Source organism: Pristis pectinata, chromosome 1, assembly GCF_009764475.1.
Source record: "Pristis pectinata isolate sPriPec2 chromosome 1, sPriPec2.1.pri, whole genome shotgun sequence".
Lineage (NCBI taxonomy): Eukaryota > Metazoa > Chordata > Chondrichthyes > Rhinopristiformes > Pristidae > Pristis > Pristis pectinata.
In genome coordinates, this window is record NC_067405.1 from 39,426,235 (window position 1) to 39,453,162 (window position 26,928).

Below are 26,928 nucleotides of genomic sequence, written 5' to 3' on the forward strand. Positions count from 1 at the left end.
ATAAGAATTGTCAGGATTTTCCTCAGATATGAGTAGGGTCCTTCCCCAGCTTCACCCAGACTTCATTTTTATAGAAATGCTCATCCTGTCTATCTTATGCTGTCAGCTCTACCTTGGAACCATGCATTTCTCAAATGTAGCAATTAAGAAAACTCACTCTACCTTGTGACATCTTGATGAATTCAGTAATATATTTGCTCTATTTAAAGTGTCTCATTTAATAATGAGCAATTGAATGCTAATTAATATTATGTTACCTGACTGATTATTTTATTCACGTTAGTTAATGTATTTGATGCAAACACTTTTGCAAAATTGTAACTATTTATTGTTGCATCGTGCAGTGTTTTAATGTCTGATGCTGAATATATTTCATGTAAACTTTGTGAGAAGCTTTTGTGCACTGTATTTTGACTTATGATAAATAAACTGTTAAATCAAATTTGCAGTGGAATAATGTTTAAATTTGTACATTAGTGGTTTATTTATTTCCCAGTTCCATGTTGATTGGTTTTGGTGAGTCATTTTCACTTACTAATGGTGTAAAAGGCGCACTCTTTTTGACAGAATCTGCCTTTGTTTTAAATTCATCATCCTAAAGGCCTATTTACAAAATCCTGTTTATTTCCCATGGTGTGGGTCTAAACAAAGTACTGTGGTCATTGCAATACTCAATAGCCTTTTATAAATCATAGAGGGATTACCACTGAATGCTGTGATAAAGAAAGTACACAGAAAGGACCTAAACTCGGAAAATCAAGATGAAAATTCAGTTTGGATGGCACCTAGGAAACAACATGGGAAACAAAAAGCACGGACAGGAAGAGTTCAGAAGGCCCAAGCAGCATCTGCTATGTCGGGAATCGTATAGTCAGATTAGAGGAAAGTGTAACTGGGATAATACAGTAATCATGGGTGATTTTAATCTTCATACAAAATGGGCAACTCAGATTTGCAGTAATAGTGTGAAGGATGAATTAAAGGAATGCATTCCAGATCCGAATATTATAGAATCCATATCGGAAATGTTATGTTAGATTTGTGTCATGAATCAGGGTTAATTAGTATTATTTTAGTAAAGGAACCACAGTGAAGGATGAAAGTAACACGATAGAATTTTATATTAAGTTGCAGACTGATTTTTGTTAAATCCAAAACCTGGGTTTTAAATGAGAACAAAGTAAACTGTTTAAGTATCTACTGTGATTTTTTTAAAATCATGTTTCTGAATTTACTTCAGACAGCTGTCTGGGAACTAAGAGAAAATTGACTTGACAGTGTAAGGAAAATGCAAAAATCTGTTGTTAATGAAATGATAACAGGACACCTGGAAATAATAATTGGCAGATTCAGCACAGATTAAGAAGGAGAAATTATTTTTGGTAAATCTCACTTTATTGTAACAAGCAGGGCAGATAGGGAAAAATCCAATAAATGTAGGGGAATTGAATTTTCAACAGTATTTTCTTAAGCTAACACCTGAAAGATTATTACCAAAAACCTAAGATCACTGGGATTGGTGGTAATAGCAAGTGACAAGATTATTTAATGGACAGAAAACAGTAGGATAAGTATGTAATTTCTATACTGTCAAGCTGACCTGGTTGGACACTGCAAGAATCCATGCTTCGGTCTATTATTTGTATCTATTACTTTGATAGGAGGACACATTGTAATACATCTATGTTTGTTTACAGTATTAAATTCATTTTAAACAAAGCAGTGAGGAGAATACAAAAAGATGACAACCTACTTATAGAGGTTACATGAGTGGACAGAAGTATGATAGATGGAATATCAAGTGAAGAAATGTTATCTACCAGCAAGAAAAATAGAAAAGCTTAATACTGTTTAAAAGGTGAGAGACCTGGAAATGTTGGTATTCAGAAGGAATTGGAAGCCTATGTAAGCACTAATTAGAAAAGGATTGGAGCATAAGAGCAAAGAACTCTTACTCCAATTTTATGACTCCTCTGTGAGACTACTTCTGGAATACTGTATGTGGTTTTGTCCTCCATGTGTATGGAAGGATATATCTGTAATAGAAGGTGTGTAACAAAGGTCCAATAGATTGATTTCTGGGGTAAGGTGAGCATCTGTTGGGTTGAGATTGAGTAGATTAGGTCTGCTGTTCTCAGAGAAGAGGAAGTTTCCTCTGGCTGTGCCATCTTGAGCTAAGGATCTTTGCAATTAGCAGTTGAGTATGTTTATTAGATTTACAGACACAAGAGATTGCAGATGTTGGAATCTGGAGCAAAAACCAAACTGCTGGAGGAACTCAGAGGGTCAAGCAGCATCCCTAGTGGGAATCGGACAGTCTGCGTTTTGGGTTGAGATCTTTCATGTGCGCTGAAAGAATAGAGGGGAGGTAGCCAGTATAAAAAAAGGGTGAGGCGGAGGGGTGGGATAACAGCTGGCAAGCAATAGATGGATCCAGGTGATTGGCAGCTGGAGTCAGGTGGGGAGGGAAGGGTGGAAATAGTGACAAGAGGCTAGGGTTGACAGGTGGCTGCAATGGAAGGATGTGGATGATGGATTTGGATAGGAAAGGAAGGTGGTGCTGCTTAAATGGAAGGATCCAATACCCCTTACTACTTTTCAATGGTTCTCTCAAACTATATCATGTTTAAACTTGGAAAAAATTAGAAGTGGTACTGTTGATCCTTCGCTTAAACTTGAGGAAGTTTGGAGTCCATTTATTCAATATTTTCACATGATATAGATCCCCTTGTGACAGCCTTTCAACTTAGAGGAATGGAGTTGACGACATAATATTGCTCAGTAGAAACAGCTACTGAGAAATTTTAGTCCAGTTTTTTTTTCTGTTTGTTTTTTTTTTGAAATTTTTTTTTGCTTAGCTTAGTTTGGTTTGATATATTGTTTATAATTTTTCTTATTGTTTTGGGGATTTTTTTCTTTCTTTTATATAATAACTATTTTTCTTTTCTTTCCTTTTATATTTTATTCATTCATTAAGAGATCGTTGGATCTACAGATTTTTTTATACTTTATTGTTCTTTATGATTATTCACGCCATGATTGTTCTCTGATCTCTGCATTACATGTACAAACATTGATGTTATATATTAATCTGTATTAATTTGAAAACTGATAAAAAGATTGAAAAAGAAGGAGAGGAAGGTGGAGCATGAAACCAAATAATGGAGGTGGGGAGGGCAGCTGGGAACAGTGGGGGGAGGGGACCCAGTGGGAGGAGTGTGTGGGTGATGGGCAGATCGAGAGGGTGGGGAGAGAGGACAGCAACCGAAGAAACTGGGTGAAAGGGAGCTGGGAAGATCAGGAGGAGAGAGTACAGGGACAGAGGGGGAGCAAGTTACCAGAAATTGGAGAATTCAATGTTCATGCTATCAGGTTGTAGACTACCCAGGCAGCGCAATATGACGTGCTGTTCCTCTAGTCTGTACTTGACCTCAACTTGGCAGTGGAAGAGGCTGAGGACAGGCAGGTCAGTGTGGGAATGGAGAGGAGAAATAAAATGGCTTGAACTGGGAGCTCCAGATGGCCATGGCGGATGACTGGCAAAGTGGCTGCCTAGACTGCACTTGGTCTCACCAAAGTAGAGGAGGCCACATGGGGAGCACCAGATGGAATAGATGAGGTTGGAGGAGGTGCATGTGAATCTATGCCTCCATTGAAAGGGCTGTTCTGGTTCCCAGGTGGTGGCGAGTGAGGATATGTAGGGACAGGTATTGTACCACCTCCAGTTGAAGGGGGAAGTACCTGGGGTGGGATGCGTGGGGATGGTTGAGCTAACCAGGGAGTCACAGAGAGACTGGTTCCTGCAGAAAGAGATGAGGAGGAAAGGATGTGATGGATAGTGGGATCACATTGTAGCTGGCAGAAACGTCAAAGAATGGTGTGCAGGATGTGTAGACTGGTGGGGTAAAAGGCAAGGACCAAGGGAATTCTAACCCTGTTCTGTCTGGATTGAGGCCAGGGTGAGAGCAGAAGTGTGGGAAATGGAGATAAGATCTTTTTGAATTCCAGTGGAATAATAAAATGGAATGGAACACGGAGTTGGAATAATATCTCAGCCTTGATCTTGCACAATGCCAAATTAAAGGTTGAAGTGCAAATGTTATTTTTATATTTTTATGTTCTCATTCGACAACGTTATCTCATTTAGACATATTCCTTGTGTGTTTTCCAGGTGATATGGGAATTAAACCATGTATTTATTTATGATTTGATATTCCAGCTATTCCTCCATCAAAAGAACTCTTGAAAGGTTGAGATCAAGCAGAAGATATTTCAGGCTATTGAATCTAGAAAAGCAATTTTAAACACTAAAGTAAAATACAACAATTCCTTTATTTGTGAAAGGGATAAGTATTTGAAAAATGTTATGTTAAACAAAATATTGGAATTGGTTTATTATTGTTGCATGTACCGAGGTACAGCGAAAAGCTTGTTTTGCATATCGTCCATGCAGATCAATTCATTACACAGTTCATTGAGGTGGTACAAGGCAAAACAATAATAAAATGCAGAATAAAGTGTAACAGCTACAGAGAAAGTGCAGTGTAGGTAGACCATAAGGTGCAAGGTCATAATGAGATAGATTGTGAGGTCAAGAGTTCATCTTATTGTACTAGCGAACCGTTCAATAGTCTTATAACAGTGGGGTAGAAGCTGTCCTTGAGCTGGGTGGTACGTGCCTTCATTGGCTTTTGCATCTTCTGCCCAATGGGAGAGGGGAGAAGAGAGAATGTTCAGGGTGGGTGGGGTCTTTGATTATGCTGGCTGCTTTACTGAGGCAGCGAGAAGTATAGACAGAGTCTGTGGAGGGGAGGTTGGTTTACATGATGTACTGAACTGTGTCCACAACTCTCTGCAGTTTCTTGCAGTCATGGCAGAGCAGTTGCCATACCAAGCTGTGATGCATCTAAATGGAATGCTTTCTATGGTGCATTGATTAAAAATTGGTAAGGGTCGACGGGGATATGCCAAGTTCCTTTAGCCTCCTGAGGAAGTAGGGGCACTGGTGAGCTTTCTTGGCCGTGGTATCTACGTGGTTGGATGAGGACAGGCTATTGGTGATGTTCCCTCCTAGAAACTTGAAGCTCTCAACCCTCTCGACCTCAACACTGTTGATGTAGACAGGAGCATGTGCACTGCCTGAAGTCTATGACCAACTCTTTTGTTTTGCTGACATTGAGGGAAAGGTTGTTGTCATGACCACATGTTACTAAGCTATCTCTTTCCTGTACTCTGTCATCATTATTTGAGATACAGCCCACTATGGTGGTATCGTCTGCAAACTTTTAGATGGAATTAGAGCAGAATCTGGCCATGCAGTCATGAGTGTTTAGGGAGTAGAGTAGGGGTTGAGGACGCAGCCTTGTGGAGCACCAGTGTTGAGAATAGTCGCAGTAGATGTGTTGCTGCCTATCCTCACTGATCATGGTCTGTTGGTCAAGTAGACAAGGGTCCAGTTACAGAGTCCCAGGTCTCGGAGTTTGCCGATGAGTTTACTTGGAATTATAGTATTGAAGGTGAAGCTGTTGTCAATATACAATAGTCTAACATGGGTGTCTTTACTGTCCAGATACTCCAGAGATGAGTGTAGGGCTGAGGAGATGGTGTCCACCAGAGACCTATTTCAGTGGTAGGCAAGTTGCCACAGGTTGAGGTTATCTGGGAGGCTGGAGTTAATGGGTGCCGTGACCAGCTCTCGAAGCACTTCATGATGGTGGATGTCAGAGCCACCGGGTGGTGGTCATTAAGGTGTGTTCCCTTGTTTTTCTTAGGTTCTGGATGATAGTGGTCTTAAAGCAGGTGGGAACCTCAGATTTAAGCAGGGAGAAGTTAAAAATGTCTGCAAATACCCCTGCAAGCTTATCTAAACTTTGTAAATCAAAAAAGGCTGGGTAAAATGAGTTATGGGCATTTTGACACAGCATCTTCCTACAGGCGGATACTGGTGCGCTGTTATGGGACAAATTGATTTGTAAATTGAATACATATGCCAAAAGAGTCAATAGCGTTATTGCAAAAATTCATAAACTGAGCATTTGTAAATTGAGGAATCACTTTCCCTTGCTGATGGAATTCTGAAATAAAAACAAGAATTCCCAGAAATAATTAACAAGTCTGGTCTGGAGGAGTAAGTGAGAGGGAGAGAGAAGAGAGGCCTTTGCAGGTCAATGACTTTTCATCAGTTCTTCTTCTTTTATGGTTTTAGCATTGTCTACCTGTGAGAAATGGGACTGTTGGTTAAAAAGCCTACATGAGTCACTCATGAACATTCTCCACTTATCATCCCATGCTACCACTTTAACCTAGTCTGATTAAGTGAAGAAAACATGCTGGTATTCATTGTGACCCTCCTTTAAAGGGTCAAGGCCCAATTGCTATTTTAACCATTGGTCTTAGGAGGAAACTGATTCTCTGTTAACATAAGGCCAGTAGATGAGGTGCACCAGGCCAGTAGATGGCCAAACAGAAAATGTTTCCACTTTTTTTCTTGAATCTTTTCTTTACACCAGAAATTTCTCAAGTACCCCACAGGAAAGTTTAGATCTCCTCTGCCTAGGCTTTCTCTTTTTAAAATGTTTAATTTGTTTGTACATCTCTAATGTTTCTCTCACCTTAAAATTGAACAAGAAAGCAATTTGGACAGGTATTGGTTTATTATTGTCACTCGTACCAAGGTACAGTGAAAAACTTGTCTTGCATACCGTATGTACAGATCAATTCATTACACAATGCATTGAGATAGTACAGAGTGCATTGAGGTTGTACAGGGTAAAAACAATAACAGAATACAGAGTAAGCTGTCACAGCTACAGGGAAGTGAATTGCAGGTAGACAATAAGGTGCAAGATGAAACAAGGTAGATTGTGAAGTCAAGAGTTCATCTCATCGTATAAGGGAACAGTTTAATAGACTTATCACCGTGGGACACAGGTTGACAATTGGCATTGAAATGTGAAGTATAAATGCATTACTGATGTAAATTATTGATTTTTTTGAATTGCTTACTTTGATAAAGATTGGAATGTATAGAATTTTTACCCTTTTGCTTTTATTAGTTGCCTTTCTTCTAACATGCTTTTCTTGTTCTAATTTTATTCTGGAAATAAGATTACCTAGCAAATTACATGAGAAAGGGTCATATCCTGCAATTGCTAGTACAGATGGTGATAAGTTTGTGTGATTATGTTTCTGAGATGCATACTTTATAAACCATTGCATGAAAAATTAATATAATATTGGGTGTAATTTTTGACAATTGCTGTAGTCACCTCATACCAATGAGTTGTGACACAGCTAGTCTAAATGATGCTTTAATTTTAAAAAATCCTGAAAACCTTGGAGATTACTTTTGTACTAGGAATCAAATAATCAGGATGTAATTAAAGAAGAATAACCTTGAGAGATCAATATGACATTTTCTTCTATTTTAAGATGCATTATCAATAGCGATTTAAAAACAAGAAATAGAGGAAAATAAATGTGTTTTATGGAATTATTGTGATCTTAAATTATGCTTTGTGATTTGTCTTTTTCTGAAAAATAAATGGGAAATGAAACAACTTTCCCCATTTTTATATTTCTGTTTTCATGTTGCAGTGCAGAGGAACATTGGGTGGTGACCCAAGATACTGGGTGTGTACTGCCCACACACTTCCTCTGTGAGCTGAGCAGAAGCTGCAGTGCCAAACAGATTCTATTTAAATAATTTTTAAATCATGTCTCAATTGCCATTTTGCTTTGCTTGCAATGGTGTCATTAAGATATAGGCCGCCTTTATTTAAACTCAGCCTTTGATTATGGTATTATTTAAAGACACAGGTTTTAAGTCCTGTACTACTGATTTGTTAATTGAGGCATACCTAGAAATGCAAGGCCACAGGACTCCTAATGATTCAGAAAACAAATTTATTAACTTCTTTCTTGCTGTTCAGTAAGGAGAAATAGTTTTGATTGGCTGCATTTGGTTAATAGGATAATAAAACAATATAGTGCTTCGCTGAGTGAAATATGAGTTAAATATAACTCCTTCCCAATCAGGATTGTTTTGTGTCCGTATGAACTCTTTCCCAATTCCTTTTGGACCCTGCATATATTTTTGGACCCAGAGATATGGATCCTTTGCCCCAACTGGTGATGCCTCTCTAGACTAAACCCATTTGCCTGTATTAGGCCCATATCCCTCCACTCCTTTCCTATCCAAGTACCCGTCCAAATGCCTTTTAAATATTGTAATTGTTACTGCCACTACCACCTCCTCTGTCAGCTTGTTCCACATAACTATCACTCTCTGTGGAAAAAGTTGCCCATCAGATCTCCTTTAAATTTATCCCCTCTCACCCTAAACTTATATACTCTAGTTTTAGACTTCCCTACCCTGGGAAAACAATTCTGACTTTCTAATCCCTTTATGCTCCTCATAATCTCATATACCTCTATAAGGTCACCCCTCCACCTCCTGCACTCCAGTGAGAAAAAAAACCCACTCTATCCAATCTCTCCCTGTAAATAACATTTACCCTTCATTGCCAGGAAGTTGCCCTCCATTCTAGGCAACGTCCTGGTGAATCTCTCCTGCACTCCTTCTAATGCTGCAATGAGACTCACTGGTCCTTCCTGTAGTGTTGTGGTCTACAGATGTGCACCGGGCAAAAGACTTCTAATTATTTAACTGGCCATTCACATCAGTGAGTTATGCTGAACAATCTATACCATGTAATTTGAAAGTAAATAGGTTTAAACTATGAATAAATAAAAAGTTTGAGCACTATGGGGATGATTTTCCCTTGTCATCATTCTTTCCCAAAATGCAAAAGGGTTTCTTTCAATTAAATTCAGTGATATGATGCCTTAAATTTAAGATCTAGATCAGAATTTCATCAGAAGCATTTTGCTTATGTGAAGGTTTTTTGGTTTCAGATTTACTAAGTTTTGGGTGTACTAACTAATGATTTTAATTGTGATTATTGTTTGTGGTTTTATTTACTGGAAGAGTTAAACCTTTTTGTCATTTTTTGCTATTCCAGCTAATTCACATACAATGCACCAGAAAAACCCTTCAGATCTTGTGATATTCCTAGAACAGGAAATAGAAATTACTGTGAAACAAGTTAAATGATTGATTTTTTCAGTTTACAAATGTACTCCTGAAACCAGCTTTAATTTTCCCTGATTTAAAATATAGTTGAGGCCTAAGAAAACTATATTGCTTTTGAGTAGCATCAGCACAAATATTGTGTCCTCCATAAATATTTATCTTAATATTGGTTTGAAGATGGAATGATTTCTCAATTTAAATGGAAGTGACAATAACATCTTCAATGAGAATAACAAGATCAGATATAAAAGCAAAACCCTTGAGATAATCAACAGGTCAGGCAGCATTCGTGGTGAGATAAATACTGTTTCAGGCCAATGACCTTTCATCAGAAATGGAAAAGTGATAAAAGGTCTTTGACCTGAAACTTTGAATCCACTTCCGTCTCCACAGATACTGCTTGACCTCTCGAGTATCGCTTACATTTTCTGCCTTTATTTCAGCTTTGAATTATTTTAATGTTTTTTTAAATATTTTTAAAACATTTTTAACATTTGATTTTTGAATATTTCTGAGTGTCTCTGACAGTCACAACAGTTTTGGGTGGGTGACAGTTTTCTTGACATTTCTATGGGTGGGGCTTATTCCGCCACACCGAATGAGTGATTGTGTCCAGAAAGTTCCATGCTCTCCTGAATCTCAATGATGAGGAGCAGGATGGCATCTGCATGGAAGTCTCGCTGGGCTGGGATGGGGGTGAGTTTTGTGGCAGTTTTTGCGGAGGTCTGTGCAGCTTGTCACTGCCATGAATCTCTGGGCCAGTGAGTTTAAAACAACAAAGGGTCCGAGTTGTGCCCATGTGGATATGCTGTTGAAATGGAAGGTGAGCACACATTCATAACTGGGAGGACACATTCAAGGTACATAAACATTTACATGGTGGTCCTGGGATGAATGAGTTCAGAACAGTATTTGTCCCAGATATACAAAGTGCATCCTCCTTGCCAGCTCTGGGAGTCTGCGAGGAAGCTCTCTTCTGACAGGTGAGAACCATGCAGCCAGGCCATCTTTAAAGTGGAGATATGGTTGGTTCATGTCCAGTTGGGAGTAGCAGAGTGCAGCCCATCTTGTGAATTAATGGTGGCATGACACCTCAAGTGGGATTGTGGCGGTACACATTTGTGAGCTGATGTTTAATTTTTATTTCAATATTAAATATAGAATGTGAAATGTATACATAAGCAATAAACCCAGCCTCCCATGGTGCCATTTAAAAAAAATTGCACCTTTGTATTCAGAAAGTAAATTGCACCTTTGTATTCCTTTTCCGGAGCACCTTTTTAAGGAGTTTTAAGGAGATAGGTTGGAATGAGGCAGCGTGAATGTCCACAGTTAAGTGAACATAGAATCAGGTCAGGAGGGATTTCATTTCACAGAGGGTGCACGATATTTGGACAAGCTGTCAGCTTTTTGTACTAACTGTGAACATGTTTTGGGCTTTATCTGATAGCACAGTGGACAGAAGGTAAGTGATGAATTGTCCAATGTAACTCTCGTTGAACTCAATCTCCTTGCAATCTGGGATTGGATGCATCTTTCCTAGTTTTTTTTTTCTCTGGCCTTGAATGTTTCCTTTCTCTCGCGCCTAGGCCAGGAGTTAATGCTGCTGTTAATAAAAGGTAATGCAACAAGGAGGTGTTGTCTAAGTGATACAACCTAGAAGGTTGTGGGCTGGTACTTCGAATGACAGTCTGGTTCGATTGTCACTGCAAACCCAGTTCCACCCGCACCCAGGAAAGCCTTAAGAAACACGGGGTCAGAGAGAGGGGGCAGCAACCAAATGCATTTTTGATCTATTAGTACTACGGCGGTAACTGTATCTCTCAGTTCATGGGAGGGGCCGTGCAATGCGCAAATTGTAATTAGTGCTGATTTCTAACGCTGTCAAAATCCCGATTAAATTGCCAAATGCATTCAGTGCTTGCCTGCATCTCCGTGATGCCCGAGCTCAGCACTTTGCAGAAAGCTAGCACAACGCTTCATCTTCGATCAGCAACTTGCGTAACTGTGAACTCCAAAGCGATAAATGCAAAAATGCCCACAAACGCAAATCACATGACTCGAATTTCCGATTTGACACTTAGTTTGTGGGAGCCTTGGGGACGATTTAGTTTTGCTCAACTCCATGGAGTAACTTTGCTGCAATGAGACTCACTGATCCGAAAACTAAACCTTGACTTTTTAGAGTGCTCTTCCACTGAATGGCAAAGCAAATTACATGGCAGCGAATTCCTTGTCACCCGGCTACGACTCCTGTTCTGAGAACTCCAACCGGAGTTTCTCTGGAGAAATAGACAACAGACAGCTTCTTGTTTTGGGAACTCTGCCGCGGAAATACAAACAGGTAAATCAGTCACCTCCAGGCTCATAGTCCACCTTTAAGGTGCAGTTAAAGCAAGCGTTTTGCCGATATATTACTATTATTGTAGCACCAAGTATTCTTGTTCTCAGAGTTTTCCTTCAGAGTGGCTATGGTGTGCAGAATATAGTTTTGAATATTCGACTGGTTTCCTATGGAATAATGTAACAAAATGCAAAGTTGGCAAGAATAAAATAGGATACTGAAAAAGTTTCAATACATGTGTTTATTTTAGTTGATTAAATAATCAATGTATGGTATAGAAATGGAAGATTTTGAAAAGTTCTACACTGTACAAAATGAATGGGATGCTGGTTAAACTAATATTGGCCTCGTTTTGGTATGAAGTGTAATAGATTACTTTACGTACTATAATAAAAACTCAAGTTGTTGAAGAGAACGATAATTTTGACTGTTTCCTTTACAGCTTGTTTTGACCAGATCAAACTCTTTGGCACATACTTCAGATTTTCAAAAGTAAGATCTATTTATATATTCATTGTTTCGTGACACTAATCGTGGAAAATAATCTGAACCCTGGAATTAAAAACTGTTTTGGTATAGGAAAAAAAGTTCATTTTGCCAGAATGTATATATGTATGGGTGATATATAACTGTAGAAATGAAGATGAGTTATGAATGTCTTTCACCCCATTGCATGTGAGGGAATGATTAAGTGTTTTCGAGAGGTCCATTCTAACAGATGCTGGAAAGACTCAGCAGATCAGGCAGCCTCCGTAGAAGGAGAAACAGGTTTACTGTTTCAGGTCAAAGGATCCTCAACCTGAAACATTAATTCTATTTCTCTTTCCACAACTGAGTGTTTCCAGCAATTTCTGTTTCAAATAATATTTACATAAATGTATTTTACTCTGAAATAATAAAATCAGTAAAATGAAAAATAATATTAATATATCTTTTGTTTTTCAAGTAGAACAATGATCGTTATAAATAAACAAGATAATGAAACCTTTGGATTTGAGATTCAGGTGATGAATTTATTGCACATCCTGTAATCATTTTTTTAAACAAAAAATGAAGTCAAATGTTTACAATTGTTTCTTGTAATAATTAACATTATTATTTTTATTTAGACCCTTGGGATGAACCAGCAAAATGCCAATGCAGTGCAGAGGTACACTTACGTCTGCAAGGTCCATGATAACAGTCCATCTCACTGTGCAGGGTTGAAAACTGGTAAATATTCACTTCCTCTCCTGGTCTATTTGGTTTTGCCTTTCTCACAGATCTGCAATAATCACATGACACTTATTAAACAGTTTTCTACATCTGTGGGACAACGACTTATTTTGTTTTTGAATCATAGGCGATATGCTAATTAACATCAATGGAACAAACACTGAAGGTTTTTGTCACAGAGAAATTGTCAACCTAATTAAGTCATCTGGCAATACATTAAGGTAAGCATCAAATGTAAAGGATTGTTCAAAACTTCAAGGACAATTTGCTGCTTCTGTTACCAACAGCATTTGCAATTTTGGCATCAGTTCCACAAAGCCATTCTGTGGCAATAGTACCACAAGATGTAATTGTGGTTGCTAAGGGAATTTAACCAATCATAAATTTGCCCAATCTGTTAAACTCATGTACTAAACTCCGTACTTTAAGTTGTACTCAACATCTCTGAAGTATCCACTTCAGGATTAATAATTCCAGTGGGTCGCTTTTCTCTTGGTAGGCTTTCTCCGCATCTTTTCTGCAATTGCCACCTAAGCAGAAGGTTCTTCATAACTTTGCAGAACTATGAATACATGATATAACACAAACTGTTCACAGAAAACTTCACTTATGGTCATTAACTTTTATCAACTGCTGCAGTGGTTATAATTATGCAATTGTTTAGAACATGACTGGTTTCAATGAACTCAATTACAATGATCTGTACTTTGGTTGCTTCTTAAGTGTCTTTGTATCTTTACATCCACTCTTTTGTGTCCTGACTGCCACTCTGACTTCATGTAGATACCAGAACTTTCTTCATTACTGCTGTGCTTTTCAAAGTCATAAAATTATCTCCACTGGCTTCCCTCTCTGGATCATCTTCAAAGTACTTTATCTTGCCATGTTTGTATTCAATCTGACTTGTTGCATTGGACTAACATTAGTAATTCAATACCTATTGTGAGACCCCTTATAGAGTTTTTGAATTGCCTCCACATTGCAATGCATCCTTATTCCAGTGCATCCAACTCAAAATTCACTTGCTTCAGACCACTCAACAATTCTTATGGAAACTGAACTCTTCTCTAGAACATGTGCAGTCTCACCTTCTCCATTGGTATTGTGCCATACTTAATGGATATTATCTCACTACAGCATGTCATGCTGAGCTCTTTGTTTCTTGTTCATGAATACTTGTAATGAATGGTACAGCCATTACCTGAAACTTCTGTGAATTGCCTGTTCAAATAGATTGCAAAATCTTCCTCTGAACTGCTTGCCATTGAGCTCCCTGAATAGTCCTATTATTCTGAAAATGCTAAATGATGATTTTGATTTTGGCAACTCTGAGGAATCTCATTCTGGTCAGAATTCCCAGCCAATTTATTTCTTTGCTGGTCTCTTTCCAGATCTCATGGTGGCCTCCAAAGACTTTTTTTTATTTTCAACATAATTTTCTCTCACATTTGGCCACCATCATAATTCAGCATCTGCTTCACTTGCTAACCCACAGTAAAATAGATGTTTATTCACCTTTACTGGCAGACATCTGAATGCAAATCCATGATTCTTGAATAATGTCGTCTGTATTCTTTTTATGTCATAGAAGGTGTACTTGCCTCTGACATTCCCTATTTTCAAAATAAGCTCACTTCTGGGGATATTTTATTTTGTTTCCTTGCCATTTGGTTTCACCATAGGCCTTATTGCTCTATCCCGCAACCTTCTCTTGATTATTTTAGCACACAAACTTAGCATGTTTTGTTCAAACTGCTGGCTTACCTCTTCCTAGGGCGGTCTCTTGGGAAATAAAATGGCAGGTATAGATAACAGAAAATGGAGGAGTCCCAACAGGAATATAAAATGTGCAGCAAATACGGTGCCTTACAAGAAGGTATAAGTCAGATAATCACAGGCCCCTGAATCTAATGTTAGTGATAAGGAAGCTATTCAAAAAAAAAAGTCTGAGAGACAGAATTAATCTACACTTGGAACGGCAGGGATTAATCAAAGATAATCAGCATGGCTTTGTTAGGGTGAGACCTGTCTAATGAATTTGATTGTATTTTTCGAAGAGGTAAATACAATCTTTAGCTTTTGACAAGATCCCATACGGGACGCTGGTCCAAAAAGTTAGACCCTATGAGGTTATTTGGCAAATTGGATCCAAAATTGATATAATTACAGGCTTGAAGGTAGTTTTTGTGATTGAAGGCCTGTGACCAATGATGTACTACAGGGATCAAAATACCATGATCCATGCTATTTGTTGGATGCACTAATGATTTGGATGTGAAAGAGGGAGGTTTGATTGGTCCCGATACAGGGTCTCGAACCGAAGTGTCGACTATCATTTGGCCTCCACAGATGCTGCCCCACCCACTGAGTTCCTCCAGCTGCTTGTTTTTTGTTTTGGTATGATTAGTAAGTTCACAGATGATTCTCGCATTTAAGAAACAAGGGCACTTGAATTGACAAGGCATTGGATGCTACAGGCCAAGTGTTTGAAACTGGGATTAGTATAGATGGGTACTCAGTTCGCATGGACACGATAGGCGGTAGTCCTGTTTCTGTGCTGCATTACTTTATAACTCTCAGGTGACACAAAAATCAGTGGTGCTGTGATTTTGAGGATAGGAATGTGAAGCTTGGGCTGACATGAGAGTCATAGAGTCACGCAGCACAGAAACAGGCTCTTCGGCCCATTATGTCTGTGCTAACCATCGAGTGTCTACCTCGACTAATCCCATGTCCAAACACTTGGCCGGTAACCTTTGATGCCTAGGAAATTCGAGTGCTCATGCTGATACTACTTAGATGTGAGAGTTCCTACCTCAACCGCCCTCTTTGGCAATGTGCTACAGATTCCAACCATTCTTTGGCTCAACAACTTCCTCAGATCCCTCGTAAGATGATTAAGAAGGCATATAGGATACTTGTCTTCATTGGCTGGGGCACAGAATGTAACAACAGGAAGATCATGATACAACTTTATCCATCGTTGGTTAAGCCACAGCTGGAGTATTGTGTTCAGCTCTGGTCACCACACTGTAGGAAGGATGTGATCACACTGGAGAGAATGCAGAAGTAATTCACCAGAATGTTGTCTGGGATGGAGCATTTCAGTTATGAGAACAGATTCATTAGGCTAGGTTTGTTTTCCTTGGAGTGGAGAAGGCTAGGTGGGATTTGACAGAGGTACACAAAATTATTAAGGGCTTAGGTAGGGTAGATAGAAAGAAATTTTTCCCCACGTCAGACGTGTCTAAAACCAGAGGGTGTAGGTTTAGGGTAAGGGTTAGAAGGTATAAAGGGGTTTTGAGGAAGAATATGTTTTACCAAGAGGGTGGATGGAATCTGGAAAGCACTGCCCGAGGGTGTGATGGAGGTAGAGACCCTTGTGTTTTGGAAGTATCTACATCAGCACTTGAATTGCCAAGAGATTGAAGGCTACAGATCAAGTGCTTGAAAATGGGATGACTGTAGATTGGTACTCAGGTGGCGTGGATGTGAAGGGTGGAAGGGCATTTTTCTGTGCTGCATGACTCTTTAACTCTATTTTCTGCACAAGCTTTACATTACTTGTCAGATGGACTGTCATCAAATCCATCTGCGGTAGTACTGGTACATTGTTGATACATTGATCACCACACCCGCCCACAAGCTGCTTATATTTGCTGTAACTTACCACAAGAGGCAGTTTCATCCAGTTCATGTTTCCATGGTTCAACCAGGGCTCAATCCTGCAGATATCCCACATTACTCACAATATAGGAGACCATTCAGCCAGCACCCAGAGCAGTCCATCAGTCCCATTCCCCACTTCCCTGGTTCAGAGGCAGACCCAGTTTATACTTTCTCTTGCTGTATGGTAGTCATTGAACTATCATTTTCCATGACCATTTCATTGTAACTGCAACCTATTGGTCTGCCAGTAATTGCCTGCAAGCTGGTGCCTTTCAAGCTTACCTGATCAGTGGCCTGTTTGCCTAAGGCCAGTGCACCCCAAAACATGAGTGGCTGTTGGATCTCTTCACTGCCCAATGATGTGATCCTTTCATAACTCATGGTCCCTCAGTCTGAAAGCATTAGGATGCATGTAGGAGCATGATTGCATGTGCATGCTGCTAGCTCATTTCCACATTAGGCAAGTGGGCCCATTTCACTTTGTGGTCAACCTAACAGTTGATCTCTCACAAAACTTGGAGGGTCCATCCTGCATATATGCTCAAAACCCATGTTTTGCACCACCTCAACAGGAAGTGGTTGAGGTGCTTCTGATTCACAATAGATAGCTTGGCTTACAACACACTGACTTGCCACAGTTTCAGCGTGCAAATTTGTAGTTATTTTCTCAATCAGTAAGTTGGCCTAAAATGTACTTTTCTTCTCATTCTCCTCAGCTGTGCAGTGAATGGTGTTCAAAGTTCCCGTTTTCACCTCTCCGTTGTCTGATTCTACCATGTCTCCCAGCAGGACTGTACCATATCTTGTGCTCGAGACAAACGAGGAATACTGTCATTCTTAGCAGTTACTTCCTTCAGTGAGATGGTTGCTATGCATTATACCTTCCCTGGTGACAATTCCCTGTGCTATCTTGAATGCACATTGTGCAGCAGGACAGTTCTTATAATATCCCTGGTATCTAGCCTCCCCTCCTTTTGCAGTTGCATGAGCTTTCGGTTTCTCACCCAACCACATGTGATGCCCAACCCTGTTACCATTTCTGTGTGCTTCTTCCCTCATTGCATCTCGGAACTATGGCTGAGTGAAACTGCCTCATGTTGTAAGTGCCATCTCTGCAGTGATGGCTATTCTGCATGCTCCCTCAAACATCAATACCAGTGTATCAAATAGATCACTTGAATCCTCCTAGTTGCCATTTTATGATCCTGCAATACCCATTCTAAGATGTGAAAGCTGCATTCGGTGCTCCAAGTGTGGCCTCCTCTACATTGGCGAGACCAAACGCAGACTAGGTAACTGTTTTGCAGAATGCCTGCACTCCATCCGTAACCGCGATCTGCATCTCCCCATTGCCCGTCACTTCAACTCCCCCTTCCACTCCATTGCAGATATATCAGTCCTCAGCCTCCTCCACTGCCAGGAGAATTCCAAGCATAAACTAAAGGAACAGCACCTCATTTTCTGTCTTGGAACCTTGCAGCCTAATGGCATGAACATTGAATTCTCCCACTTTAAGTAACCCCCACCCCCTCAACACCCACCATGCCGCTTCTTTTCTTCCCTTTCCTAGCTTATCTCTCTTTTTTTCTATCCCCACTTTTTCCTCCTTTCACTTGACCCATCCCCGGTGGATCTGCTCTCCCTTCCTCTCCCACACCTGCCTATCACAGTCCTGCATCTACCTATCACCACCTTGTGCCAACCCCGCCTCTCCTTTTTTGTCCACCTATCACTGCTCTGCTTTTCCCTCCTATATATTGGGCTTCCCTTCTTCCTATCTTCAGTCCCGAAGAAGGGTCCTGACCCGAAATGTTGACCGCCTGCTTTTCTCCACAGATGCTGCCTGGCTCGCTGAGTTCCTCCAGTAACTTAGTGTTTTTCATCTAGATTCCAGCATCTGCAGTCATTTATTTCTCTGTGAAAACTGCACCTCTTTTTCCACTGTCTTCAGACTGACGACATGTTTACCAAATGTGTAGCTCCTGAAAATCTCTGATGGCACCATTATGTCCTCGGATGAGATCTCGTCTGTAGTTTGTGCTGTTAGCAGGCTCACAGATTTCTTGTATGTCTCCAGCCCGCTGCCAGCAATAAAAATGCCTTCTATGTCTCACACTTGGCTGCATTGCTTTGTTCTGTGTCCTCCCCTATGACTTTGAAAACACCATTCTCCCTCAGGAGCAGATCCCCTCCTCCCTATGCAGGGCAAATGGTGGAGTCCACTTGTATCTTTTTGAGCTCACCAACTGACTTGTCACTGCCTGCCATCATCACTGCACTACCTAGGGAACCCTGTTCTCAATTATAAATAGAGAATGTTGGATACAGTCAGCAGCTCAAGCAACATCAATGCAGTGAGAAACAGAGGCAACATTTCAGGTCAGTGACCTTTCATCAGATGATGAAAAGTCATTGACCTGAAACTTTAAACTGTTTTTCTCAGATGCTGTGTGACCTGCTGAGCAGTTCCTTCATTCTCTCTTTTTATTTCAGATTTTCCACATGTGTAGTTTTTAAAAAAAAAAGTTTCGTTTTCTTTATTAACTTTGTGTTGGATCATTGTCAAGCAACTCCCTCAAACAGCAATTCCCCAGACTCAATCCCTGTGTAATGTTTGCAGGCTCTTTAGTGTTTTTGCTTACTAAGGCAAATAATAGAGATAGAACTATCAACAAAACTTTCAACAACAATGCAGCAGAAATCATACATTTTCTGCTTTTAAAGTCACACGTGCAGTTGTATAAATGATTCCTGGGACTTGGTGCTGCAAATGTAACTTGCCACTGATCAGCACGTGCCTGAATGTTGTTTAGATTTTGCTGCATGCAGGCATGGACTGCTTCATTTGCTGAGGAGTTGCAGAATAGACTTGAACATTGTGCAATAATTAGAAAATATCCCCACTTTTGAACTTATGATGGTTGGTCCTAGGATAGCACCCTGAGGAACTACTGCTGCAATGTTCTGGGGCTAGGATGACTGACTAAACAACTTCCACCTTCCTTTGTGTGATGCTGGAGGATTTTCCCCTTAATGCCAATTGACTTCTGTTTTACCAGTGCTCTTTGGTACCACACCCAGTCAAACACTGAAGTTGTGTCAAGGCAGTCACTCTTGCCTTACCTCTGGAATTCAGCTCTTTGGTCCATGTTTGTACCAAGGCTGTGATTAGATCTGGAGAAGAATGGTCTTGGCAAGACCCAAAGTCAGTGAGCAGGTTAATGACAGCGTTGTTGATGATACCTTCAATCACTTTGCTGATGATTGAGAGTAGGCTGCTTGGGCAGTAATTGGACTAATTTGGATTGGACTTATCTGGCTTTTTGTGGATAGGGCAAACCTTCCCGATCATCAAGTAAATGGCAGATTGTAACTGTACTGAGAAAGCTTGGCTAAAAGCATGACAGATTCTGGAACATAGATCTTCATTACTGAATCAGAATCAGGTTTATTATCACTGACATATGTCATGAAATTTGTTGTTTTGTGTCAGCAGTACAGTGCAAGACATAAAAATTACTATAAATTACAAAAACAAATAGTGCAAAAGAGGAATAACGAGATAGTGTTCATGTGTTTATGGACTGTTCAGAAATCTAATGGTGGATGGGAAGAAGCTGTTCCTGAAACATTGAGTGTGGGTCTTCAGGCACCTGTACCTCCTCCCTGATGGTAGTAACGTGAAGAGGGCATGTCCCAGGTGGTGAGGGTCCTTAATGGTGGATGCCGCCTTCTTGAGGTATTGCCTCTTGAAGATGTCCTCGATGGCAGGGAGGGTTGTGCCCGTGATGAATCTGGTTGAGTCTATGACCCTCTGCAGCCTCTTTCAATCCTGTACATTGGAACCTCCATACCAGGCGGTGATGTAACCAGTCAGAATGCTCTCCACTGTACATCTGTAGAAATTTGCAAGAGTGGTGACATACCAAATCTCCTCAAACTCCTAATGAAGTAGAGCCGCTGGCATGCCTTCTTCATGATTGCATCAATGTGTTGGGCCCAAGATAGATCCTCCTGAGATGTTGACACCCAGAATCTTGAAGCTGTTCACCCTTTCCACCGCTGACCCCTCAATGAGGACCGGTGTGTGTGTTCTCCCGAATTCCCCTTTCTGAAGTCCACAATCAATTCCTTGGTCTTACTGACATTGAGTGCGAGGTTGTTGTTGCGACACCACACAACCAGCCGATCTATCTCACTCCTGTATGCCTCCTCTTCACCACCTGAGATTCTACCAACAACGGTGGTGTCATCGGCAAATTTATAGATGGCGTTTGAGCTGTGCCTAGCCACACTGTCATGAGTGTAGACAGAATAGAGCAGTGGGCTAAGCATGCATTCTTGAAGTGCACCTGTGTTGATTGTCAGCAAGGAGGAGACGTTACTACTGATCTGCACTGACTGTGGTCTCGCAATAAGGAAGTCGAAGATCCAGTTGCAGAGGGAGGTACAGAGGCCCAGGTTTTGATGCTTGTTGATTAATACTGAGGGAATGATGGTGTTGAAAGCATAGTGAGGGGATGATGGCATTTGAGCTGGGTTGTAGTCTGTTCTGATAGCTTTTGCTGAATCCAGTACTGTAACTCATTTCTTGATATCATCGACAGTGAATTGAATTGGCTATAGATTGGTGATGGTGAAAAAAACTAAGAGGAAAAAACTTAGACTTCAGGCCTTGCATTTAACACTGTCATTCTGGGTCCCACCATTGTTAAGGATGGGGATAGGGATGGTCTTGGAGCTTCTTCCTCCTGTTAGCTGTTTAATTTTCTATCACCAAACAGAACTGCAGGGCTTTGATCTGATGTGTTGTTTGTGTATTACTTAGCTCTGTCTCTTTAGCATTCATCTAAATAAGCCCTTCATGCCCTTTTCTACTCATTGAACCAGGCCTGGCCCCTAGCTTGATTATTATGGTAAAGTGAGGATTATGAGATGTCAGATTGTGGTGGCATAAATTGCTGCTGCATCCTGCGAATGTCCAGTTTTGGTATCGGATCTGTTCTGTGTCTATTTCATGTAGTGTGATTGTAATGCCACACACCATGATAGAAAGTGTCCTCAGTATGAAGATGTGGCTTTGTCTCCAACAAAAAAAAAACTGGATAGTTATCACTCCAACAGTGCTGTTATGGATACATGCATCTGCTACACTTAGATTCGTGAAAACAAGATCAAACAAATTTATCTCTCATATTGATTCATTTATTACCTGCTGCAGGCTCAGGCTGACAGTTATGTTATTCGGCTTGATCTGTGGAGATGCTACCAAGCTTCTCTTGGTGATGGACATTAAAGTCCCCAACCCAAAGTACATTCTGTGCCCTGACTGCTTTCAGTGCTTCACTCAAATGTTGCTGAGCTTGGAGGAGCACCAACACTCCCTTTATCCTATCCATTCATCCCACATTCTCTCTGCGACTTAAAAGTAACCTGCTTTCTCTCTTGCCCAGTTCTGACGAAGGATCTTCAACCTGAAATGTTAGCTCTATTGCTCTTTACACAGATGCTGTCTGGCCTACTGAGTATTTCCAGCATTTTTACTTTTGTGCTAGAAATTTTACCCAGTAACAGTGAAGAAAGAGCAACGATTGGTCTTGATCAGGATAATTCTGATTTATAAACCTCCTTGAATATGATGATGTTCACTTCACGTTTCTGCTCTTGTTTTTCATGGTGGTTGAGGGACTGTTGAAGTAACCTTGCTGTATTGCTGCAATGCATCCTGTAGAATGTGCACACGTTAGACATTAGACGTCAATGGTGGGGAGTGCATATCCTGTAATTTGAAGATTGTATCAGATAATGGTTTCTGTATTCACTGTTGAATTTTCTGTCTTTTTACAGCCTTATAACTATCAATAAAAACTCTGTTAGAAGAAGTGAACTTGAAGCAAGATTATATTTTTTAAAGGTATTTTTCCCAATCTTTTGCCATGTGTTAGCTGAGTTATGAAATAATATGAGCAAATAGTTAATTAAGCAAAATACTTTTGATCTGAAAACAGAAAGCTGCAAAAGCTAATGTTCCTTTAAAATTCAAAGAGAAAGTACAGTGAATGTAAGTGAAACTATGCATTTGACAGAAGGATCACATTAGCTTTACTTTCTAGTTGGCTTGAATTTCTCTTTTAGTAAATTTGCACTGAAATAAACTGTTCGCTACTGCAGTTGTTTTAGACGATACCAAAATGCTGTGAAAAGCAGAGAAATACTTTGAAATTTGTGCCTTAATTTAACAATGCCATGTGAAGCTGCTTTTCCACTATTGCATTTGAAACTAAAGATGTTTAATATATGAAAATAATAATGAAAAACCTGCAGATGCTGGAAATACGAAATAAAATGAGAAAATGATGGAAATCTCAACAGGTCAGGTAGCATCTATAGAAAGAGAAACAGAGTTAATGCTTCATGTCAAGCACTCTTTGACCGAGTTGGGTGTTCGACTTGAAACTTTAATTCTATTTCTCTTTCTACAGACACTGCCTAACCTGCTGACTATTTCCAGCAATTTCTGTTTTTCAGATGTCTTTTATATACAGTACTTTGAGTTTTTATTGCTCTTTTGTTAGTTTGTAAAGAATTAAGGGCATCACTTTGAGCACATTATTTTTTCAACATATTTTCAGTGGGTTATCATAGGTAGTTAAGTAACCAGTTATTAATTGATTAATGCTAGTTCTTTGAAATGGGCAGAACCATCTACAGAAAAAGTGATGCTGCATTTCTAAAACAGTATATTGCAGTAAAGCCACCTGCAGATAACTGGCAAATAACAAATTTAACATTTATTAACTCTATCTTCCTATGTCTCATAGAAAACACTTCAAGAGAAATGGGTGGAGTACAGGTCACTTATGTTACAGGAGCAACGCCTCGTTCATGGTGAGTTCCTATTGAGAAACCACAGTGCAACATAATTTTAATCGCAGCAAAAATTTTAAGTCTACATTGAAACCTTTTTACTGTATGAGGTTACTAAAATGAAAGATTAGATAGTGTGGGTCAAAACTCTTTGTATTTCCATTTCTGATTAAATTGTGTTCAAGATAAGGGATCGCAACGCTTGAGAATTTCACCTGATGTATTGAGTGCAATCTTGTGTATCACAAAATCTACAACATAGAAATATGGGGAGCAAGATGTCATCAGGCTACTCTTACAATATGCCCTATCTTCAGTCTTTAAAAAATACTGCTATTGACCTAAAACAACTTTTTTTATTCCATCAACCTGGCTGTATCCATAAGGAATTGCATGAGTCTGCCCAAGATTCTTACCCACAAAATATTTAGTCTGCAGATGGGGCAGTTGTTTGGATTAGATTAAATCTGAGGCTTTGCAAATAAAAGAATGACTTATTGCCCATTTTATGTTCTAAATTTGTGTTAGTATGGGGTTATAGAATGGTTTATTGTCTCTCACTTTCTTAATTGTTTTCCTTGATTGTTTTCCACTGAGTATCTTGTTGCTGGGGAAGTGGAGAAAAGGCTACAATCTTGACTTTTCCACTTCTGTAGAACATTAAGTGTTGTTTTCAAGTGATGTATTTCTTATTTTTTGTCTTTGCCTGGGCAAAATTAGGATTTGCATCTCTCCATTACAAAGTCTTGATGCAGGCATTCAAATTTAAATAAAAGCTTAATACTGGAAGAGTTTGGTTTAGTTTGCTACCTTCAGTAGACATTTTCCATGTGTACGATCTGAGCCAACAATTTAACAGCTTGCAGATTTCGGCAGCCATTAATAAGTGGTGGGAGGGCCGGTGGTGTAAGCATTTTTGCTGAGCAAAAAGGCACATTTTGAAAGCACTTGAAACTTTAAATTGGGATTAATAAAACAGCACAGACTACATTTAATGATATTTCCACTGTTTCAATTTTTAGGATTCTTGAGGAACGTTGGGACAACAGAATCTTCGGAATCTTTTCTGTATGATGATATAGCATTATTTGGGTCAACTGCAAGAAACAAGGAAAGGTTTTCTAGTGACAGTAGCTGCAGGAGCCAGCTCAGCCTAATGACTGATGACAGTGAGGATGGAGTCTTCCAGCCTGGAATGTTTGATGACTTGATCATTGGGAGCCACTGTAGGCGCAGAAGTATGGATGAAGATTGTGTCTTCCACAGGGATACAGAAGTATTTACGCCCAAAAGCCAACTGAGCAGGAGCAGGAGCATAAGTATGACCAGCAGCGGGAGTGGTCAAATGTCACCATCATGGGACTTGCACAGAGGCTGTGGGACAATACCTCGAAAAAGCAAGAGACCAAGTGTTAGGAAGCGCCTCATGAAGTTCATTCCAGGTTTAAATAGGGCAGTGGAAGAGGATGAGAGTCACTTTTAGATTTGCATATTAGTAATGCAATAGTGATCCTGCTAGCTTCAAAACAGCATTAAGGAGTAATAAGAAACTGTGGCATTAAATCATTAAAATATCTGTTACAGACTGGATTTATGTCCTTTAAGGAAGTTCAACAAATCCTCTTAAAACAAAAAGTATTAGAATTTGGATTCTCTTTGTTTTTTATAAACCTTTAACCAGCAGAAAGGTTTAGTAAGCAATAGTTGCACATTTCATATAGAAATGTGCTTCTCTAAGATTATGGCTTTAGAAGAAGTCATACATGAAATGTTCTTATTGTAAATATACAGTAATGCCCTGTTAACATCTAATTGTCTTTAACAGTTTAGTCTCATTGTTCAAGGTATACATAAAAAAGCAAGATAAACATGGGCAATTTGCAAATATTCCTCCTTAAGTAACAATTAATTTCAGAACCTCCTTAAAACACTTCGAGGGATCTCTGGATTAATTACCCTTAAAAAGTACAGGATGGATGGTCAGCTAAGTGACACAACTAAGCTGCATACATCAATGTGCCTGAGGATAACAGCATGAAAAATTGATCTAGATATGTTTGGGTGAATTGAATGGCTTACAAAGATATCAAAAATTCAATTAAAACTTTGTACTGTAAGGATAATCCTGACAATATATCATTTGTAATGTGTATAATCAGTGCTCTTATTGAGCAATAACTTCACAGAAGTTTCCAGAGGCACTGGGAGAGAACTAGAGTTTGCTTAGAGACAGAAGGTGCCTGAACCATTACAGATGCATTGATGGCTATCTGCTTCATCCAGACAGGATATCCTGTTCTTAGTTATCAACAGAACATTGTAGGCGAGAAATTGGATTCATAAAAAAAACATGGTCTGATTTGCATGCATAATACATTCATAAAAATCATTCTGCATGTCTCAAAGTTTCTGTGCCTTTTTCAGGTGGAAGTCCTGGCCATTGTGATATTGGACTAGGTACTTCCTGTTGCAATTCACCCTAGCACTGGTTAGTTTCTCATTAGTATTTTGTGCTTAAGATAATGTCGTCAATGTACATTTTTGACTTATTGGCAGAAAATCGATCAATATGTTGTGACCTTCAACCCTTGCTAATCACTCACAGTGAAACAAAAAGCAAAGCAAACAACAAAATGGGAACCAGGTGTAATTTAGAAAATCCTACTGAAACACTGATTTGTCATCAATGAGTCCTCAATACTGATTCCATCTTTTTGCCTGTATTTGGACACCATCACTGATAAACATCATTGCATCTGTGCACTTGAGTGCAAGATGCTGCTATCTGTGACCCCAGTGATCACTGTGGTAGTGGCCCCAGCACATTGAGCACAAATGGGCTGTTCCTGAGCTTGGGGGCCCCATCACACATATATAGGCACTCTTTAACCCCACCTTCTGAATTTCCTCCTCCCTTACTCTATTCCCCCTGTTTTGTGTATAAGTGTGCCATTTGGTCTGACTTTTGATACATTGTTGTACCAAACATTGCCATTGGTTGAAAGTTTATTGCCTTCAATAAAGGAAGTTTTATTGATAACTGTAAGTCTCCTTTTGCCTTAATAAGTAGAAATACTATATAGGTCAAAGACACCAAATTGGCTTCAAATTGAGATGTTGCTGCTTGATGGAGTAGGAGGATGTTGATTGAGTGGAAAGTTAAGAGATCACTTTTTTCCAGGTAGAGCAGTAATGATAGCTGGATGTGAATGTTACTGGATATGTTTGTGAGCTCAAGAAATAGAAATTGTCTTGCCAAGTTCCTAGTATATGATGCTTGTGGAAACATACCCGAGGGTGAATGATATTGTAATAGTTCAGGACTGAAAAACAGGGCAACAAAATGATAGACAAGGTAACATGAGTATGTAGTGAAAACCCGAAGGCATCTTATACCATGACACCAACAGGGACTTCCATTTGTCAAATGCAGTTAGGTGCTAGAGGAAATGGTTAGAAAGTATGTGATCAGGGTGAGGACACTGGCAAAATGCAGTAATTTCTGCATCTTTTTAGTGTTATAGACTGGCAATTTAGAGAATTTCAGCAAAAGTACTATATTTGCCAGAATGTTTGAGGGAGGATACAGAATAGCTACCAGCGTGGAGGCAGAGGTTGAAAATATGAATTATTTTCACTTGGGCACAACTTCAAGGAGCAAACAGGGAAAAAGCCAGCAGAAATGGTAATTGTGCTTTTGTTGACTCTGCAGCTAAACCACTTGGAAAATACAAGTGGC

At 39.6% G+C, this 26,928-nt stretch overlaps 1 protein-coding gene across 2 annotated transcripts; it reads left to right on the top strand.

Annotated features, from left to right (window-relative positions):
• The first annotated feature begins 11,159 nt into the window (after nucleotides 1-11,159).
• On the top strand, nucleotides 11,160-26,198 carry LOC127573675 (cytohesin-interacting protein-like). 2 transcript variants are annotated; one of them, XM_052022093.1, is made up of 8 exons: nucleotides 11,160-11,438; nucleotides 11,881-11,930; nucleotides 12,385-12,442; nucleotides 12,548-12,650; nucleotides 12,781-12,874; nucleotides 22,170-22,236; nucleotides 23,144-23,210; nucleotides 24,212-26,198. In XM_052022093.1, exons 1-8 carry the CDS (start codon nucleotides 11,313-11,315, stop codon nucleotides 24,670-24,672), a joined length of 1,026 nt encoding a protein of 341 aa, XP_051878053.1. In that variant the 5' UTR covers nucleotides 11,160-11,312; the 3' UTR covers nucleotides 24,673-26,198. The 2 variants fall into 2 exon arrangements, with proteins under 2 accessions (XP_051878053.1, XP_051878061.1); XM_052022101.1 differs by having other exon boundaries at nucleotides 12,388-12,442.
• Nucleotides 26,199-26,928: the final 730 nt, after the last annotated feature.